General features: G+C 40.1%; 1 protein-coding gene across 6 annotated transcripts in view; it reads left to right on the forward strand.

Moving 5' to 3' along the window:
- P2RY8 (purinergic receptor P2Y8) overlaps window positions 1-18773 on the forward strand; it is a 50483-nt gene extending 31710 nt beyond the window's left edge. For all 6 annotated transcript variants that reach the window (XM_046940848.1, XM_015277698.4, XM_025149905.3 and 3 more), the window contains one exon: window positions 14403-18773. In XM_046940848.1, coding sequence (XP_046796804.1) covers window positions 14471-15544 — 1074 coding nt within the window. In that variant the 5' untranslated portion in view covers window positions 14403-14470 and the 3' untranslated portion in view covers window positions 15545-18773. The remainder of the gene's footprint in view (window positions 1-14402) is intronic.
- Window positions 18774-21195: the final 2422 nt, after the last annotated feature.

Raw genomic sequence — 21195 nt, forward strand, 5'->3', positions numbered from 1 at the left:
AAAAAAAAAAAGGTTTTGTTCTATATTAAATCATCAGACAAATAAAACTAAATCACAAACCATGCTTTTTGCATAGTGTAGTTTATAGCACTATATAACAGAATGCTCTAAAGCCTATCAGTCTGTATGCAAATGACTTTAATGTGTACCTTGTAGAATGCCTTAGAGGTAACATCTAAAGAGATGTTGTGGGAGTGGTGAGTAGTTTTGAACTGAGGAAACTGCTTTTTAAATTCAGTTTTTGTGTTTGCTGCTTTTTGAATTTTTTTTTTTAAAGAGATTCAGAGAATTGAAAGAGGAACCCGCACTGAGCAGCACGTCCTAACTTGTAAAAAATTTTCCCCACATCATGTGATGAAAAGTATTTTATCACTGTGCTCTTATCATTGCTATCTGAGAGGTTCAAGCACTACAGCTTTTCTCACCTTCATGTCTGATTCTAGAAGGGCCTGCAAGAATTTACTTTCCCTTTGTAGACTCTTTTAGGAATATATCATTCACAAACTTTACTAAAGAAGGAAATCAACTTATTTTAAAGCTTAAAACTCTGCTTTACATTTCTTCCTCTCCGTTTGTGTATTTATGACTGTGAGGCAGAGCAAGAGACTGAAAAATACGTAGGAAAAAAATAAGGAGAATAAAACATCTCTCCTGAAATCTATATCACGTTTATATTTTTGAGATGAGAATCTTCCTGAGATATTTAAAATAAAAGGGACCTGGAACTTTTTTTTTTCAGGAGAGGCAGAAAAGTTGGTGCTGGTCTTCTCAAATGCAACTGCAGTGGGCAGGAGGGCAGGCTGTATTGTAAGAGCACGGTCATGTCTTTGCTTCCACAAAGCAGAGTGCATCCTCAAGGTTTCAGAAGAGAAGACCGCTGAGAGGGTTGGGGGAAGCTTTCAGCCTCTGTCAAAGCACCAGCGAGGGATCTCCCAGCAGCAATTCTCCTTCAAAACCTATGCCTCTGCAGCAGAGGCTCAACAGAAAAAGGGAACCAAAACCTTTTGATAGGGAAGCCCTTGTGAGAGCTCAGGTTTCAAGCTTCAAGTTTTCTTCTAAAAAGTCTCATTTCTCATCAGTCATTTCCATGTATTCTGCATTTCTTCAGGGACAGCAATCTGTACTTTTGCGCTACAGCAATACTGTTAAATTAGTCAGCTCCAGTGAGAGCTTTTGGTCACTGGAACTCTCTCCACCAGTAGCTGACAGCAGTGCTGCCTGGTGCAGGTTTGGGTTGTTTTAGGTCCCTCCTCCCCACTGGTTCCCTGGTGTGGTGGCTGGCTCAGGCCTGGAATGCTGTGAGTAGGCTGCATGCCATCACACATGGAGAAAGCCTGTCAGCATAGCACAGGTTGGCACTGGCAAGGTGACCTCCACAGCAGAGGATGGTCCTGGCACTCAGGGGAGGAGCCTGATCCGAGGTCAGGGCTCTTGCTGCTGAGCAGGTCCAGGACAATGGGAGAAGGTTGGGTCACCAGATGCTGCTCCTCCATTTTGGAGTTTCTCCCCTCTACAGGTGTCTGCACAGAAGGATTACATCTCAGCACGTTTGCCCAGCCAATTCAGTGAAAACTGAAAGGTTTTGCCATTATATGGCAAAACTATGGCATATTTTGCCATAGTTTTTGTTCTCACAGCCATCTTTTTATCCTAGGCACATTGTTGTCGTATTCACCATCCTCATGATGTGACTGATGGTACAGTACTGACATTATATTCTTCTTCAGAAGTCTGCATCACACGTTGATGCAGCTGAATTGTTTATTGGGTGTGAAACACAGCTTCCTGCAATACAATCATACTAATCCTTTAGCAGACCAGCCTGTTCTGGTAGTGTCAAGTGTTTGTCCTGGCCATACAGTTTTTAAAGGTTACATCATCTGATAGCTAAATGATGTCATATTCTCAGCTGTAAAACTGAGCAATCACTCCCATCATTTTTACATTCTTTGCAAATCTGTAGAAACATCTCCTGGGGGTAGGAAGGCCATTCAGAGCAATCTGGACAGGCTGGATCACTGGGCTGAGGCCAGTGGGATGAGGTTCAACAAGACCAAGTACCAGGTCCTGCATTTTGGCCACAGCAGCGCCAGGCAGCGCTACAGGTTTGGGACAGTGGCTGGAAGACTGTGTGGATGAAAAGGACCAGGGAGTTGGCTGATGCTCAGCTCAACATGAGCCAGAAGTGTGCCCAAATGGCCAAGAAGACCAATGGCATCCTGGCTTGTATCAGAAATAGTGAGGCCAGCAGGAACAGGGAAGTAATCATCCTTCTGTACTCAGCTATGGTGAGGCCACACCTCGAGTGCTTTGTGCAGTTTTGGGCCCCTCATTACAAGAAAGACATTGAGACCCTAGAGCGTGTACAGAGAAAGGCAATGAAGCTGTGAGGGGTCTGGAGCACAAGTGTTATTGGAAGAGGCTGAGGGAACTGGGATTGTTCATTCTGGAGAAGAGGAGGCTCAGGGGAGACCTTATTGCTCTTTACAATGACCTGAAAGGAGGTTTTGGTGAGGTGAGGGTTGGCCTCTTCTCCCAGCAGAGAGCGCTAGGACAAGAGGGAATGGCCTCAAGTTGAGCTAAGGGAGATTCAGTTGGAATATTAGGAAAAATTTATTCTCTGGAAGAGTAGCAAGGCTCTGGAATGTGCTGCGCATGGAAGTGGTTGATTCACCGTTCCTGGAAGCATTCAAAAAACATTTAAATGTTGTATGAAGGAACATGATTTAGTGGAGAAATATTGGTGGTAGGCGGACAGTTGGACTAGATGATCTTGGAGATCTTTTCCAACCTTGGTTATCTTATGATTCTATGGTAAATATCTTGGGTTTATTCTGACTGTTATACGTGATCTACTTCAAACACTGCATAATCTGTTTGTCCAGTTCCTTCCTGGATTTTATTAATATCCTTTCCTGTCCTTTAAGAATATAGAGAATTTAATAACATTCCCACCCCCAATGTGTGTGTCATCCTGGACCATATGCTTTTCTGTGCCAAATGACTTTCTTTAGTCTTCACTTTAAAAACTGTAACCTTAACTTTTAGCAACAGAAACCTTGATTGTTTTGGTTTAGGTTGACTGTTTTTCCTGCATAGGCTACAACTGTGCCAAACTTTTCCTTCATTCTTAGTATATTTGTATCATTTTCCTATGCATCGATTCCCAGTCATACGTTGGCACTCCAAGAATTCGGTAATATTTTAAAGAATGTCATTTGGAGGTCTGTAGGGGTACTGATAACTCACGTTTTGCTTCCAAAGAGCTATCTCCTACTGCTCTATTGCTATTATTGACTTACTGGATCATAATCATCCAGGTTTTCAAAACACTTCAGAGTTTGTTTTTAGATATCCCTTGAATTTCAGTATCTTAATCTTCAACACACAGCTTTCACACAAACTGAAATAAATATAAAGTACATGATCATCAGTCCATGATATAATTTCCAGATGGAATTTCTCTCTTTTTTATCGGGTGCTGTTTTAACCTGTGCTACTGAAGGAGCTCCCATCTGCAGGATCTTTTTCTCCAGTTTGCTGTTTCTTTTTCCTGTAAATGCCTGTTCTCCTCAGAAAGTCAGGGACTTGCATGTCTGTCATGGGACTACTACTTCATGGTGTGCTTGTGCTTTTCTTCAGCATATTTATTTTTCAGCTCGATTATTACCTTCATTTTATTGTATCAGTAAGTTTCAGCAGGGCAGGAGTTTATTTTCCCCTTCATTTTCATCTCTTCAGGTGAAGAGTGTTAGTTATGCTGTTTTCAAGTGTTAGAGTAAAAAGATTGCAGTTTGTTTCGCCACACCTGAATTTTCTGTCAAGTTCCTCTCTGTTCTCTACATTTGTCCTTGTCGCTGCATTTCTCAAGGTATACTTTTTCACATTAAAGTCTCATCTTACACAGAAATGCACTTTAAGACTGGCTGATCTCTGGACCCCAGTTTTTTTTTTCCTACAGTGCTTTGGTCATAGTGAAACTCAAGCTTCAAATTTTATCTGACAAAGTTTTTCATTAGGACTTGGAGTTCCTGTACTGTAGGATTGCTTTCCTTTCATGGAATATCTGAAATTAGCTCTATCAAGTCACCTAAATGTCAGGATCATAAAAATTACTGTGAAGGCACTATTTTTTTTAGTACACAGAATAAATAACACCCTCCAAAACAGGAAATAATCTTTTTTCAATTGCAAAATTACAAAACTTTCTTAATGCCTCATGCTGCAGTGTTCCAGGTAACTCAGGGCATTTCACCAGTGGTAATGGGGAGCTCAAGTTCAAGTAGAGCCAACAGGTTGTTGCGATGTGTTGCCTGTAGATGAGAACACACACTAGGCACCCCTTCCCCACCCCGAAATTTTTGTTAAATGATATACCAGCACTTCTTGGTTAAAATTAGGCTACTTTATATTTCTCAATGAAGGAAGGGTATGTTAGACAGGAGTATAACCAACTTTTTACCTTATTTGTACATTTAAGTTACCTAAGTGCAGCGAAGATTTGTGAGAGAGACAAAAATCTAACTAGAACAACACTTGCAGCTTAGTTCAAGTGATAAGATTTCAACTTTGACCCACTGTGTCACCTGCATTAGATGACTTTCAGAAGAATGAAATGTTAGCAGATGTGGTTTCAGAGTGCTGTTCTTGTTGCATCTCTATATATTAGCGTGACAGCCCAAGTAGTTACAAAGAAACCGAACAAGCAGAGGAGCTTTTGTTGGAAATCACAGAATCGTAGAATCCTAGAATCGTAGAATCATAGAACGGCTTGTGTTGGAAGGGACCTTAAAGATCATCCAGTTCCAGCCTGCTGAACTGTATGAAATGGGGAAAAAAGTGGTAAGTTAGGAGGGAAAAAAAAGGAAAAAAAAAAAAAACAAAAAACAAAAAAACCAACCCTCTTATTTTGCATCTCTTCTATTCTTCTGTGTATGCATGTAATGCTGCTTTTAAAACTAGGTCATGCATGCTAACTACTCTTGTAGTTACTTCTGAGATATCACTAACAAGTTTGTTTCCAATTTCTGCACAAAAGGTCTTATATTAATGATAGAATTACACTTTATTCTATTCTAAACAGTATGTGCCAAAAATCATGTCAAATTATCCTTTCAGCTACACCTGTATAATATGGTGGAGTGAGTTGCTTATGGACTGTAGCATATGTTAAACTGATCAACAGCTAACGATTCTCATATCCTTAATGCAACTGGAAGAGAAAGCTGTGGGTTTTTTTTTTTTTTTTTTTTTTTTACTATGTGCTTTCTTTTTAATCTCTAAAGATAATCTTCAAAAACACAGATACAGCTCTACCTCAATTCCTTTGGACTGAGCAGGAGAGGAAGCATTCAAAAAGAATTTCACAGAAGAGAGAGATGAAAAGATAGAAAAGATATAGTTCAAGCAGAATATATATACATGGGCTGCTCTGAAAGTAATGCCTCCCATTTCATGATGTTGGCCCATAATGTTAGAGGCAGATATTGGTGGTATGGCAGTACAGACTGAAGCTTCCCATCAATATTCTATTACATTTTGTTGCTGTGTGACAGATGGGAAAGAAGGGGCAGTCTGACAAAATGGCATCTGACGTGGAAGTGTGGATGGACCAAAGATGTGCCACTGAATTCCTCCATCTGGAAAAAAATGGCACCCACTGGCATTTGTTTATGCTCGCTAAACATTCATGGAAACCAAACAGTGGATGTGAGCACAGTCAGGCGGTGGGTGGTGCATTTCTGCAGTGGCATCAGAGATGTGAAAGATAAGCCATGTTCCAAACAGCCACGCACAGCTGTCAGCTCCACTGGTGCAGATTCTTATGAGTTCAGCATGTATGCGCTTGTTCATCACTGGCAGAAAATGCATAGCTAAAGGTGGTGATTGTGTTGGAAAATAGTTTTGTAGATGATAATTTGCTCTATCAAATAGTGTTGTTGTTTTATTTGTATCTGTTGTCATTTCCACGGAAATCATAGAATCATAGAATGGCCTGGGTTGAAAAGGACCACAGTGATCATCCAGTTTCAACCCCGCTGCTATGTGCAGGGTCGCCAACCACCAGACCAGGCTGCCCAGAGCCACATCCAGCCTGGCCTTGAATGCCTCCAGGGATGGGGCATCCACAGCCTCCTTGAGCAACCTGTGTTACAACCCACTCTGTGTGAAAAATAAATAGGAAGAATTGCTTTCAGAGCAACCTACATATATTTGCTGTAAAATGTCGATCATACCACACATTCAGTATAAGCCTATGAACTTCTCTGAAGATGAATGGGTCCTCTATTGGGAATCTGTTGTATTGTCTGTCACAAATGGCCTCTTCCAATAAAGTATTGATTCTTTTCCTGACAGTTGAATTCAAAAGGAATGGTCTCAACTATGTCTTTTACTTCCACAATGACTGTGTGAGGTATTTACTCATAGTAGGAGGTAACTGCAGACCAAAAGCCATTTGTCAATCCTGGGCTTAGACAATATGCAAAGATGCAAAGTAATACAGAAAACTAGTTCATGTATTATTTAAATTTAGACTTTCTGAGGTTGACATTTATAAAAATATCAGTGTTTTGCTATAAGTCAATAGTGTTTAGTAACTGCTTAGGGGCAAGCTACCTGCAGTAAGGCCCTCTGGCACGGGATCATTCCACGCAGCTTAAGACATATGTTGAGGTGGAGTATTTTGCAAACTGGTTGTCCATTGCCATACACTCTGGGTAGCCATCTGACAAAAACTGTGGTTGCATGAAGTCAGTGTTCCCTGCCAGGAATCAGCAATATTTCAGTAACTGGTTGCGTGCATGCTCTTGCTCCATGCTTAAGTGCAAGACAGCATTATTTCAACAAGAAGCAAGTTACCTTGTGCTGTTGAGAAATAAGAGCATGCACATGGACAGTGACCTTTGCTAACACTTCTTAAAATATCAGGCTTAAAAAAATCAGGCTTACAAAGTCTGTGTGTGTAGGAAAGACTAATATATACATGATATATTTTAGCTACTAGTGCAATAACCAGAATAATTTAAATCCACTTTAGGATGCTTACCTACTCTCACTGAAATTTAGACCAGCCTAGAAAATTGATCAGTGCAGTTACACAGATTGACCCAAGACTGCTCACAGCGTTGTTGAAAGCTGCCTAGAAACTGCAAACCACTTTGTTTTATGGCGTAACCAGCTCCTTGGCAGCACTTAGGGTCATTGACTCAGGCTTCATATGCTGAGTGTCATAGAACAGGACCGTCCCACAGCCTAATGTTTCTGGAAATAGTAGGTTCACTCTGAACAGGGTTATTAATATGGAAAATACAGGCTGTATATTTGCAGGCTGTTATCAATCATAGGATGAACGTTGTTAACCGCAGTGTTAGCACTCAGTGCAGAATCCTAATGTTCTAATTTATAGTTAGCAAAGGCAGAAGTTCAAGTGCAGTAATATTCAACTATCGGTAAAAATGTATGGTGCAGGAGAGACATGGAGAAATGTCAAAGTAGCTATGTACAGTTACATTTGCTATTTAGCTAGTTCTGGGGAATCAGAACAGTACTTCCATGTGATGTTTAACCATCTCTAAACTGCATATTTAGATTTTAGACTTAGCACAACTTTTTTGGTTAACCATGGGAGCTGCCTGCTTGCATTCCCTCAGGCTGGAGAAGTATTCCCTAATAACCAGAGGTGGTAAGATTACTTTTCTTCAGATTTGAATAAAGCTGCTTTCATCTAGATTGATACATCTAACAAGCTCAACAGGCATGTACTCCTCCACTACACTAAGGCTGGTAATATTTCCACATTTTTTTCACTTTAAAAATAGAGGTGTGAATCCTCAGCGTGAAATATTTGTGGAGAGAAGACATCTGTGTTTTGCCTTGAACTAACTATTTGAGGTCAGACCCATAACCACCATAAGATTTACTTTGACTAGGTGTATCTAAAAAAAGACTGAAATATGTCTCTGCAACAGTTTCTGATCAGTACGGCGTTTCTAAAGTCACTCTTTCAGTGTAAAAATACTTCGCCTTTTGTAGTGGAGGAATACATTTACTTTTGTTATGTATTTTATCGGAATTATCTTCTGTGAAAAATGCGAAGTTTTATTTGTTCTAAGCTAAATGACATAGAAGGTCCAGAATTTTGCAGCTAGTTTGTTGTTTTCAGTTGTGTTTGCTTGGAAATACAGATCAGTACATTGCACACACAAAGGCCAGTGGCATCCTAGCTGGTATCAGAAATAGTGTTGCCAGCAGGAGCAGGGAAGCGATCATCTCTCTGTACTCAGGTGAGGCCGCACCTCAAGTACTGTATTCAGTTCTGGGTCCCACACTACAAGAAAGACATTGAGGCCCTGGAGCATGCCCAGTGGAGGGCAACAAAGCTGTGAGGGGTCTGGAGCACAAGTTTTATGGGGAGCAGCTGAGGGAGCTGGGATTGTTCAGTCTGGAGAAGAGGAGGCTCAGGGGAAACCTTATTGCTCTCCACAGCTGCCTGAAAGGAGGTTGTGGCAAGGTGGGGGTTGGCCTCTTCTCCCATGTAACTACTAATAGGACTAGAGGGAATGGCCTTGAGCTGTGCCAGGGGAGATTCAGGTTGGATGTTCTAAGAGAGTGGTCAGGCTCTGGAACAGGCTGCCCAGGCAGGTGGTTCAAGAAGTGTTTAGATGTTGTACTGAGGGACATGGTTTAATGGGTGGTAGGTAGATGGTTGGACTGGACAATCTTGGAGGTCTTTTTTTCAACCTTGGTGATTCTATGATAAGTGCACAAGCATGCACATTTCCTGAAATATATATATATATATTAAGAAAATAAGTTAAAGAATTTATTAAAGTGTAAAATAGCCCCTTTGTGATAAAGTGGCAACATCCTTGGCAGCATTTGGTGGTCTTTGCAAGTGTGATACTCAGAGCAAAACAGAAACAAAAAACCTCAGCAAGAAGAACAACAAAGGCCTAGTACAAAGAAGTTTCTTAGAAGACTTAGGTTCAGATCTTGACTGAGAGAACAAAACCTTTGACTTGTTGAGATATAACATTATATGTTAAAATTTCCACAAAGCTTATTGCAAGTGTGAGAAAGAACATTCAGGGAAAGCCTTTGGCCTCTTTCAGCAAAGCCAGATGCTTGAGGAACAAGAGCTGAGTTGTGTCTTAAAAGGATACGTCTTATTGTTCCTTATATTAAAACCCTTTCTAAACATCAAAGTGTTTGTCACTTTTCTCACAACTCAAGATGTTATCCCTTGGCCTTCCTTGCTCTTTCTTCTTTTCATACCCAATCTACAAAGGAAATTAACAATCTGTTTTCTACACTGGTCTAATATTCTGTTAACTTGACAGCAGTTCAGACAGTCCAGCAGAAGTTCCCAGAAGGAATCCTCTGTATTGCATGTTAGGATTCCTAAGTTTTCACCACTTTTAGCTAAGTGTAGTGAGAAATAAACTATCCTAATCCTTTAGCTCTCATTATTGCTTTGTAAGTGATAAGCAGAGCAAGTAAAAAAAAATTCGATGTTACTTTTTGCTAAAAATGCACTCTCTTGATTAAAAAAAAACAAAAAAACAAAAACAAAATACACACCAAAATTTTTAGTCACATTTGCTTTGATCAGAAACTTTTAATATGACTTCCTTAAGCCTGTACAATAAAATATATGCTTTTATTTTCATTCTGAATGTGTTTGCAACTAAGTTCACCATTCCACGTTGTTTGTTTGGTTTGTTTATTTTCCTGGAGCCTGAATCATTCTGTCCTACATTCCTCAGCTAGAGTAGTGTCTTTCTAGAAGTGCAAAGATTTCAAAGGATTCTGGAAGCAAGGTGTTTATATTCCACTCAGGAGTGCTTTCACAGGTTGTGAACCAAATTAATGAATCCGAATAAGCATTAGAAGGTTTTCTGCTTAATGGCACGCTCTGAGATTTGTTTTTCCATCTCAAATCACAAAATTTTTCACAAAATGGTAAATCTGTTTTCAGTCGGCTCGCAGGCTTTTCAGTCTTTTTTGCAGGTGCACTTGACACGACAGGAAAAGAATAGATGTGAGAAAGGAAATGCATCAGTTTTATTTAGTAGTCTCCTAAAAAGAAAGTAGACATCTCTGTTGTTACTCTTCCATGACAAAGAAATAAGAGAGTTCTCTTCTCTTCTGCTTTTTTAGTCTTTGTTTCTCTGTATGCCTTTTACTGTTTTATTTGCCATCTCTTGTCTGCTGAAGGGAAAGCAATCACCATCCCTGCCAAAAGAAGCACTAAGCAGCTTTCACCCTCAATTATGATTATAGCTCAGAAGAAAATCTGGTGCTACTGAAATTACAAGTGAACCTTTTGTGTAGAGTGTCTCATTGAGGAAGTGTGAAAAGGAGCAAAAATATTCTCCCCAAATTTAGCGAGGGATTAGTACCTAGTATTGAACTGAAATACACCTGTCAACTAAATGTTCCAGAAATTAGGTATTTCATAACATTTCTCTCTCTGTGCCCAAATTGCTAGGACTACTTTAAATGGCAATATGACTGTACTTTCTCATTTGAAGAATCCATATCAAGTCTTTCTTTCTGTCTACCTACAACTTCACTTGTCATAGTGCAGACACAGCTGTTGCCAAAATAAAACAATGTCTTTCTTACAGCATATTTATGTAACAGAATGTATGTTTGCAGTTTTGAAACCAGAGGTGAGGTTTTATCTTCTAAAATTATTCTGCAGGAAATTTTCTTTTGCAGTGATTCATGTAAACTCCATTGAATTAAATTGTGGAAACCTGGAACTACAGGGAAGCAGCTCATAAATGGAAGCAGAATGTAATTATAATACTAAAAAACAAACAAACAAACAAACAAAAAACTTTATTGCTTTATTTATGACATTTTCAACTAAAACCACAAGTGACAAACACAGACTGTGGTTGCCATGGGGGAAGGACTTCATATAACCCCAACAAAATGGAAATATAGTTGTAGTACTAATAGACACAGTAATGGGAAAGCATGTTGAAATGCTATGTTGTGAATCCCGCAGCTTAATCTGTCCATTGATTTGAAAGTCAAAACATCAAAAATACTGGTTACTCAGAGCAGGAACTGCTGCTGGCCCATGTTTCATGAGCAAGAAATTCAGGATTAGAGATCCAGAAAGATCCGGCAAAAGGAAAGGCAAAGATGAAGTGGTGATTTTCTGTACTCCACATTTCCATAGGAAAACTTGCAAGTCTTTCATACTCTGCGGGCTCCCTCCTCCTCTGCAGAAGGCACTAAGGAACGATCACTGCTTGTGGTGGACATCTTCTGTAGCTCCTTGTGATGGACACTTTCCTTACAGAAAACCATGCCCGGGGGACCCACCATTTTTGGAGAGCTTTTGTAGGCATAACAGCAAAGTCCAGAGCCTTAAAATCCCAGTTCAAGAGGTGCCTAAATCTGGGAGACAATTAGGTTTTAATGATGGTTCTGTCCCATAAGCATATAAAATCTGCCTTTAACCTTTAACGGCTCTGAATCCTGACTGTTTTGCATACTTCAGCATCTGAGTGTGTTTTTCCCCTCTTTCTTATCATTCTGTACTTTCTGAAAAAGCAAGTTTGTATCCAGTTCTGAGCTCCCCAGTGCAAAAAAGTCAGGGATCTCCTGAAAAGGGTTCAGCAGAGTGTCACAAAGGTGATAAAGGGCCTGGAGCATCTCCCCTATGAGGAAAGGCTGAGTGACCTGGGTCTGTTCAGCCTTGAGAAAAGAAGACTGAGAGGGGATCTTATTAAAGTTTATAAATATCTTCAGTGCAGGAGACAAAGGGACATGGCCAACCTCTTTTCAGCTGTCTGTGGGGACAAGGGGAAACAGCCATAAACTGGAGCACAGGAAGTTCTGCATCAATATGCGAAAGAATGTCACGGTGAGGGTGAAGGAGCACTGGAACAGGCTGCTCAGGGAGGTTATGGAGTCTTCTCCTACCTCTGAGTTATCTCCTCCTCTGGAGATATTGATGGGTCTATGCCTACCTGTGCAGCCTGCTGTAGGGGGCCTGCTGGGGGGTTAAACTCGATGATCTCTAGAGGTCCCTTCCAACCTCTACAATTCCATGATTCTGTGATTTATTAGCTGCTTTCAGAAAATATGTTTATGATTATTCGTTACATAAAACTCAATGTAACAGATATTCAACAGCTTTGTGCCTGGTGTGAAAGTTTTAAGGGAAATTTTCACCTGTACTTCAACCTCATGAATACATATGCTTCTTATAGGAATAGCATCCGGAGGTGAGATCTCAGTCTCTGAGTGCAAAGGCCTTTCATGGGCTTAATATTAAAATTCTATAGGTACTTAGGTATAGATGAGACCTTTCTGTTTGTTTTGGGAACTGTAGGGTTGTTAGGCATGAATGGCTGTCACTTGACAAAGATTTTTAAGGCAATACTGGGCTCATGTTTACTATGGTAAGTCATTGATAGAAGAGTTGAAATAGATGACATTACATTTTTTTTAAGAGGTGTGTGTCACTTAAATGCCTTTTCTAGTTCCCCTGAAAATTGAAGAGTTGGTTTACTTTTTGATATAACTCCACTGACAAGAACAGAATTTCATCTGCAATTAATTTAGCTCAAAGTATTTTTGTAGTTGTGATTAAGTGTTCCGTTTCATGTGCATGATGTATTCAGAACACATCTCTGACATCTTTGCAATTCCTATATTCTTGTTATTACCTGTTTGAAACTGACTCTCACTATTTCCATATATATTTAGCTGACATTTGAAGCACTGCGTCTTATCGATGAGATAAATACTACACTACAGAAGTAGGCCCACACTGAACTTCTTACTGCTGTGTCTGCGCTTTATAATTTTTTTCTGGATTGCACTCTACTTTTAGAATTGAATATTTCTTTTTCGCACTACAACCTCTAGTAGAAACCTCTTTTTTTTTTTTTTTTTTTTTTTTTTCCAGGTCTCAAGAATCATCAGCAGTTAGGTTGTAAAAGGGTTAGGGAGTTAATCACTAAGGGCTTTGCTCAGAAATGACCATTTTCAGCAGAAAGGCTTTTGCCAGCATGAGATACTCAGCACTGTGGGCTGGCCACTACTCTGAGGGACAGACACACTGCTCCAAGGTTAAGACTACATAATTACGTTAAAGGTCTTATTTGGCTAGATCTGAGGTTAAGTGACACCAACTACAGCACTCTTGTAGCAGACGTGTCTTAGAAAGACATACTCGCATTAAGCAGTGGAGATGATCAGAGACCACATGTAAAGGGATACGCTTGTACTCACTCTCTGTTCCTCTTTGTTCATAAAAACACCGTAGAGGTATACAAAGTTATCAGATGGCTTGGCCTGGAATCCTTGAAAGGTCCATAGTTCCATTCTTCACAGAACATGCTGTTCAATGACCATCTGCCTTGCACACCATTCATTGCCATTTCATCACTTTTTTTGACCCTTGACTTTTGTTAAATTACATCCCTGTACTACATGCATGCATCTAGTACTTCGAGATATGAGTTCCTGCTTGCAGCTGCTAAATGCTGCTGTGCTGTGTACAGTAAAAAAGCCAAACCATAAGCTACTTGTGTCTGCCAATAAAGGTTTATAAAGGCCAGACAGTGAAAGCATGGCTTTTATTTTTTTTCAGGCTGCAAAACCGAAACTCCTTTTGCAGAACTACAGGTGACACCAATAAGACATCTTTTAGAAACCAAAATGCAGTATCTGTTCTTTTAGTTAGAAGAAGGTGTGTGACTGCTTTTGCTGTTCCCTCTAGCCTGTGAAACACAGTCTGTCCCTGGCTTTTGATTATACATGGCCTTTCTCTCACATATAGTTCGTATCATAGATACACAAAAAATAATTGATTGCATGTTCTCCTTTCTCCAGTTAAATATATATACATTTAGCATTTTCTTGGAATGGATCACTGTTTCATTGGACAAAAAAAAAAAAAAAAAAAAAAAAAAAAAAAAAAAAAAAACCTCAAAAAATATTCAGTATTACAGGACAGCAAGGTCTTGACACCCAGAGTATATAGAATGGATTTAGCTCTCGAGGAACTTATGGCATAGTGTTCTAATGCAGACATCAATTTAATTTCAGTCTGTGGTTTTCTTTGTGTCACAATCACACAACAATGAGGTGTGGTAATGGTAATGTATAGACTGTAAAACTATCAGAAAGCCATTCAGCAGGGAAAAAGTAGCTGTTCAAAGCTAGAAATAAATGAGACAGATAAAACAGTGCAATAAGTAGAAGGGAGAAGGCAGTTTTCAGAAGATAATTTTAATTGATTCAGTTATCTCAGGGATAATATCAAATGACATTGGGCTTTTTAAAATTAATATTTAATTAGTATATGAAGCATGTTTGCAATTTCTGCTTTGACATAGTGCTTCTCTTTCTTGACATTTTTTCTCCAGATTTTCAAGCCAAGTGTTCATGATATGATCAAGCTAGCTTACAGAGAACAAGAACGCTCTTTTGAAAAATGGTTAAAAACGGATCCCACCTGGACGCTGAAACGCTTGCAATGCTTCAAAATAAAGCTATCTCCATCACTCTCCCAGTGGTGTATACAATGGTGGCTATTATCAGTATCCCTGGCAATTTTTTCTCCCTTTGGGTGCTCTGCTGGCACATCAAACCCAAAACACCTTCTGTTATCTTCATGATCAACCTGAGCATCACGGATCTGCTGCTGGCCTGCTGCTTTCCCTTCCAGATTTTTTATCACATTCAGAGGAATCACTGGATCTTTGGCAAGACTCTTTGCAGCCTCGTGACTGTGATGTTTTACTCCAACATGTATTCTTCCATACTGACTATGACCTGTATCAGCATAGAGAGGTACATGGGTGTGGTATATCCCATGAAGTTGATCAAGTGGAGGAGAAAAAGATACGCCCTGGGTGCCTGCGTGATAATGTGGATTTTCTTGCTACTAGCTTTCTACCCATTGGAAAGCACGGATCTGACCTATGAAGTGAAAGAACTGGGGATTATAACCTGTTTTGATGTCCTCAAATGGGAAATGCTGCCCAACTTCGCAGCCTGGGTAGCCTTTCTTCTCACCCTATTTGTCGTGCTCTTCCTGATTCCTTTCATTGTAACAGTTGGATGCTACATAGGCACCATTCGGAAGCTTATTCAGACATCAAGCAGATATGGTAACAAGCAGAAGACTAGATCCATATACCTGGCAATTATAGTTCTTTCAGTATTCATTACTTGCTTCGCCCCCAATAATTTTATCCTACTTGCACATATGATTGTCCGTCTGTTTTACGAAGGGAGTTTGTACCCTGCCTACAAGCTCACCTTGTGCTTAAGTTGCCTCAACAACTGCATAGATCCCTTCATTTATTATTTTGCATCTAAAGAATTTTACCAGAAATTCATGCAAGTTTTTCGCCCTAAGGTACCACTCAGTGACAGCCTGGAAACCAGAAGGGAAAGCTTATTTTCCGGCAGGACCATGTCAGTCAGATCGATGTCAAGTGGACCTATGGATGGCCTAGAGGGAGTGAAGATCTGTTTGCAAAGGCAAGAAAGTGTGTTCTAGCCTCAGGCAGGAGAGCACCTCTGAGTTCTATATGCAGAGGCAGAAAACATTTCTTTTTGAATACCTACTCCAAAAATAACTTTCTCCAGTGACAGACATCAAACCATACTTATACTTTGCATGCTACTTTAGTAAACAATAGTTTGCTGAAAAGAAGTAGAAGTGCAAAAGAAAATGAGTTTGTTTAAAAAACCACTGAAGAAATCCCAACATCGTTTTTTAAAGGTTGGCCTGGAATTAGTCCAAAGGATAAGTTTAGAACAAGAACTACATTTAAGATGTATGATTTCAAGCATTACCCAAAGCTTGATATCCTGGATGAATGTGAAATATTGCTGTATATCAGTTAAAGCTTATGTTAAAGAGGGATTTGGGGGAGGGGAGTTATTTTACTAAGCAATGTGCTTTTTTTTTTTTTTTTTTTTAAGTATTGCTTTCTCTCTTGTGTTTCTATAAAAGAACGAGTAAACATAGCTTGTCATTTTACCATTAATGCTTAATGCATAGCCACTGTGAATTCACCACAACACTCACCCAACTGTTTATCAGAATCAAACCACACTAACCTTTGAAAAGGTTAGACTGACTCATATTGTTTACTTCAATTTTATCTAGCAAAATATCTCATGCAATGAAAGAAAAGCTAAAACAAAGAGTATTTGAGACAACTTCAACTGCTGCATGGATTACATTTTCATTTCCTGAAATTATTAATTTCTCAGGATGGAGAAGGAGGTAAAAGAATAGAAGATAACTTAATGTGTTTAAAGTAAAAACAAAACAAAAAGGAAAAAAAATACACACAAAAAACCACTGCTTACTTGCTTGGGACTGTAGTGTCCAAGTCCAGCTCATTCAGTGTCATTTTCTTTGAGCATGCCCCACACAGTTGCCTGCTCTACCCCTCTAAAGAAAGAAACAATAATGATAATAATAAAAAGGTATACAAGACATAGCACAGTACTTTCAGTAGTTTGGACGCGTGTCTCTATTTACCTACGCTGTCTTAAAAGATACACAGGCTGGTTTTTTCCTAAGAAGTCTCATAATCACAAGGCAGAAATTCAGTTACTCACGTTTTGCAGGCCCACGTGATAATCTAGCATGGTTTTGCCTTGCCCTTCAAATCCATTTTCCATCCACTTAAAGCATTACAACTTTCTCTCTACCAAAACTGTTTTCAACACTTCGGCAGAAACTGTTCTGTCAGTTATCCTAAAGTCCTCTTCTTTCTCCCTCTTTTTATTTTTTCCTTGACATGCAGATAGTTTTCTTTGTTATTTTTCCCAGCTCTAATGTGGATTTTCATTGTTTGATCTTGAATTTAATCTTCAAGCACTTACTGCATCCTGAAATGTGCGGAAGTATGTCTCTAATGTAACTGACATCAAGCAGAGCAGAAAAGGCAGAAGCTTTGCATGTTGGACATCAACTATTATATGTTGAAAAATACTGAATTGCTCCTTTTGCAACACAGAAAAGCTGCTCACAACTGACTGAAAATGTTCTTCTCTCCAGCTTCACTCAACTTACCGTAACACTTCATCCCTTTCTCAACCATGCATCAAAAGCAGTAGGAACGATGTCCCATGCAGGTACTTTTTCATATCAGCTGGCCTCAAGTTAGCTCAGATTAGGCAAATTTTCAGTTTTTGTTAGTGGGATTTTTTCTCAGAAAAGGAACGTGGAAGTGAACAATGTTTTGAATCTGACAGTGCATACTACAAAGCTCTGGGGGTTGTTTTAAGAGAAGAAGAGAAGTTACTTCAAAAATAGCCCAACTAACTGCTCTTCAGCACTGGAAACGTCCTCATGGGACACCAGAAGGTGTAAGACTGCTACCCTCCTTGTTCAGTGTATGTGAGTTTAAATGTATTTATATGTGTATATGTACATACATATAAACGTATGTTGCCATTTGAGAGGCTATTGAGTTTATATCTATACTGCCTTCAGTTTAGGGAAACACTGTTTCCCACAGCATTCTCTTAAAGAACCTGGCAGCCCGTGGCTTGGACACGTACACTCTTTCCTGGATAAAGAACTGGCTGCATGAACTAGCCCAGAGAGTGGTGGTGAATGGACTTAAATCCACCTGGTGGCTAGTCATGGGTGGTGATCCCCAGGGACTGTCACAGGGCCTGTTCTGTCCAATATAATATGACATGGATGAGAGCATTGAGAGCATCCTCAGTAAGTCTGCAGATGACACCAAGTTGGGAGGAAGTGTCTATCTGCCTGGGGGTAGGAAGGCCCTACAGAGGGATCTGGAGAGGGTGGATCATTTGGCTGAGGCCAGTGGGGTGAGGTTCAACAAGACCAAGTACCGGGTCCTGCACTTTGGCCACAGCAGCACCAGGCAATGCTACAGGCTCGGGACAGAGTGGCTGGAAGACTGTGTGGATGAAAAGGACCAGGGGGTATTGGTCAACACTGGGCTGAACATGAGCCAGCAGTGTGCCCAGGTAGCCAAGAAAGCTAATGGCATCCTGACTTATATCAGAAATAGGGACTTATATCAGCAGCTGAGGGAACTGGGATTATTCAGTATGAAGAAGAGGAGGCTCAGGGGAGACCTTATCGCTCTCTACAACGTGAAAGGAGCTTGTGGAGAAGTGGGGGCAGGCCTCTTATCCCACATAACTAATGATAGAACAAGGGGGAATGGCCTCGAGTTGCACCAGGGGAGATTCAAGTTGGATACTGGGAAACATTTCCTCTCTGAAAGAGTGGTCAGGCGCTCGAATGGGCTGCCCAGGGAGGTGGTTGAGTCGCTGTCCCTGGAGGTGCTCAAGAAACGTAGATGTTGTACTAAGGGATGTGGCTTAGTTGGGAAAAACTGGTGGTAGGTGGATGGTTGAACTGGATGACCTCGGAGATCCAATCACCAACCTTGGTGATTCCGTGATTCTACAATTTTGTCATTCTAGTATGAGTTTTGGACGACATGCTTACTAGATTGCCTCTGTGGCAGTAATTTTACTGAGAAGCTGTGGATATATATAAGCTCATGTTCTGTTTATTATTGTTGGGTTTATTTTTTTATTGCTTAACAGTTTAATGTCTGAATGTGCTTGAACTTTTTTATATAAGAATAAATGAATAAATAAACAAACCATGAAAAGGACATGATTTAAGACGTGTTTGCACCTATCATGTGCAAGTTACTTCTCTGCTTAGAACAAGGCATGGAGATCAAGTTATTAAATAAAATGAATTGATTTTCCAATGCTGTTGAGTCTTTTTTCTACATCTCTGCAACTTTTTTAAGTTTCTGACTTTTCCAAGCACTCTGAAGACTTTTTTTCTTTTCTCTGTATAGCTGTTCATTTATTCTTCAATAATAAAGCTTAGGTATAAATACTAGAGGCTGGCAATGGGATGCCCACTTCCCATGGCTAAATCGGAAAAGCAACAGTACTAAAATACTGGAAAAGTTGGCCAACTTGGAATTATTTTCCTTACCCAATAATTGCACCAAAAACATATATATTCTAATTTCAAGGCATTTATAAAGGGGGACAGCAGGGCAGGTCTTGTCACACCACTTCAACCATGAAGTAGGCAGCTGAGAGGATCTGTTGCAGCCCCAGCTCTTTTGCTGGGGATGGGGATGGGATGAAGCTGGGCCAGAACATTGGCTGCAACCGGCTCTGGCTGAGTTGTGGCCATGGCTGGGCAGAACTGTAGGAGATGGATCGTGGCTCTGCTGCGGTCTCACTGGGGCAAGGGCTGGAGGCCTTGGGTCTGATGTGCAGCCTTGGGCCTTGGTGAGGGAGCCCAGAGGCTGATAATGGGCCCTGCTCCTGGGCACGGTGGGTCAGGCTGAGATGATCAGAGTTGTGGGGATTCTCAGGACATGGCACCTTGTTACAAACCTTCCCCGGACTGTGCTCCATTTGGAGTTCAATGTCTGTTTGGTTGTGTCTATGTTGTTAAGTGAAAGAGGGACAGAGGTTGTCCTAAACTTTGTTAGTAATTTTTTTTTTTTGGTCTGTTTTCTCAATTCGAGGTGTATGAAATAAGATGAGGCCTACATTGCCGCCCAGCAAATAGGTGATTCTGTAGGGTTGTATTTAAGGTACGTGCTACACGCCCAAATGTATGTGTGAAAGCATGATTGCCTGAGGGTGAAATTCAGTACTGGTGAGCGTGAAGTGATGCATATGGGTAAACACAGTCACAGCTTTGCATACCAAGTGATGTGCTTAGCGGGGATGACTTTTTATCACACTAGGTAATTTCAAGCATTAGCTCAGTGAAAGTGGAAAGCAAGCAAGTCAAAGATTACACATTGTTAGGTGCAGGGAAAACAATCTAAAAAAGCTGTTATGCTTGCCAGATAGCTGCAAGAGTGGGCAAAATTTTTTAGATGCTGCTTTGAAGTGCTCAGAATGAAAATTCTAATATACAGTGAATCTCACAAGAGTAATCAGGATATAAGCCTTGATTATTGTACTCTAGTAATTATATCCATCCTGAAAAAAAAAAAAAAAGAACTCATTGTTGAAATAAATCTTGTACTATCTTTCCTCAATTATGATGAAGTTCACAGTCTTAAAAGGAGCTCCTGAGAGCAAGATTTCTATCACGCTACTCTACTCATACGTGATGTATTCTTCTGGATAACAATCATTTTAGATTACATCTCTGTGCGTAAGTGTTATCTTGTCAAACTCATAAAGTACAATTATGGAGAACATAGTAGAGGACAACACTAAGCAGAAATATGTTCTGAAAAGCCTTCTGATGTCATTTGACAAAAAATGTCTGAAATCTGAACTTCCACAGAACTCTCAGTCTTTCACGATTTTCTTGTAAGGCTTATGATTTTTTATATTCTCCTTTAAATCTAAATAGCTGGAGATATGTTAACAGCTGAGGAGACTCCGAGGACACTTAAAGAGGTTGAAGATGTCAACCCGGATATCTTTCTAGATTTTAGCACAAATAAAATGCCACCTGCTTGACTATCTTGGCTCATTACGATGTCCAGCAGACAGTCCTTCTTTTTCAAGAAGCTTTTTCTTCTGTAGAACTTTCAGCTATGAGACTGTGGTGGCTCTCTTTCCCCAGCTCCTGCATCTGTCCACATGACCTGGCTCTGTCATATCAGAATTGTTCTGGAAAATGTGCACATTATTCTTCTTCAAGGGAGCTGCCAAGGCCAATTCTCCCTTGAAGCTTTTCCCAATATCTTCCACATCCTCAACTGCTGTTGCTGGAATACAGGTGAGGTACTAGGAAAATGGGAAAGTGTTTCATTGAGTGCTTCAAATTCAAAGGAACTCAAAGGTTCGACTCCTGCTGTGTATCTTAAAGGCCTTGTCAAAGGAGAAAAGGCTTTGGGGACGTACAAACAGATTCAAGTAAGAGATGGGTGAGGGGCTGAAGAAGTAACCCCTGTGGAAGCTGAGGGAAGTAATACCATAAGTGAGAGTTTGGAAAAAGATGCAGGAAGTTTGTCTCCAATGGAAGCCATCCACAGTTGGAGAATGTCCGTAAATAATTTTCTTTATAAACAGCCAATTTCATTTTAGAAACATGGAGCCCTTTCAGTGTGAAAGCTGGAAGCAGCAGCAACTCTCCAGATTCTTGCTGCAAGGAAAGAAATGTGATTAACAGATAAATAAACCACTACCTAGATACAG

The sequence above is a fragment of the Gallus gallus genome, chromosome 1 (genome assembly GCF_016699485.2).
Source record: "Gallus gallus isolate bGalGal1 chromosome 1, bGalGal1.mat.broiler.GRCg7b, whole genome shotgun sequence".
NCBI lineage: Eukaryota > Metazoa > Chordata > Aves > Galliformes > Phasianidae > Gallus > Gallus gallus.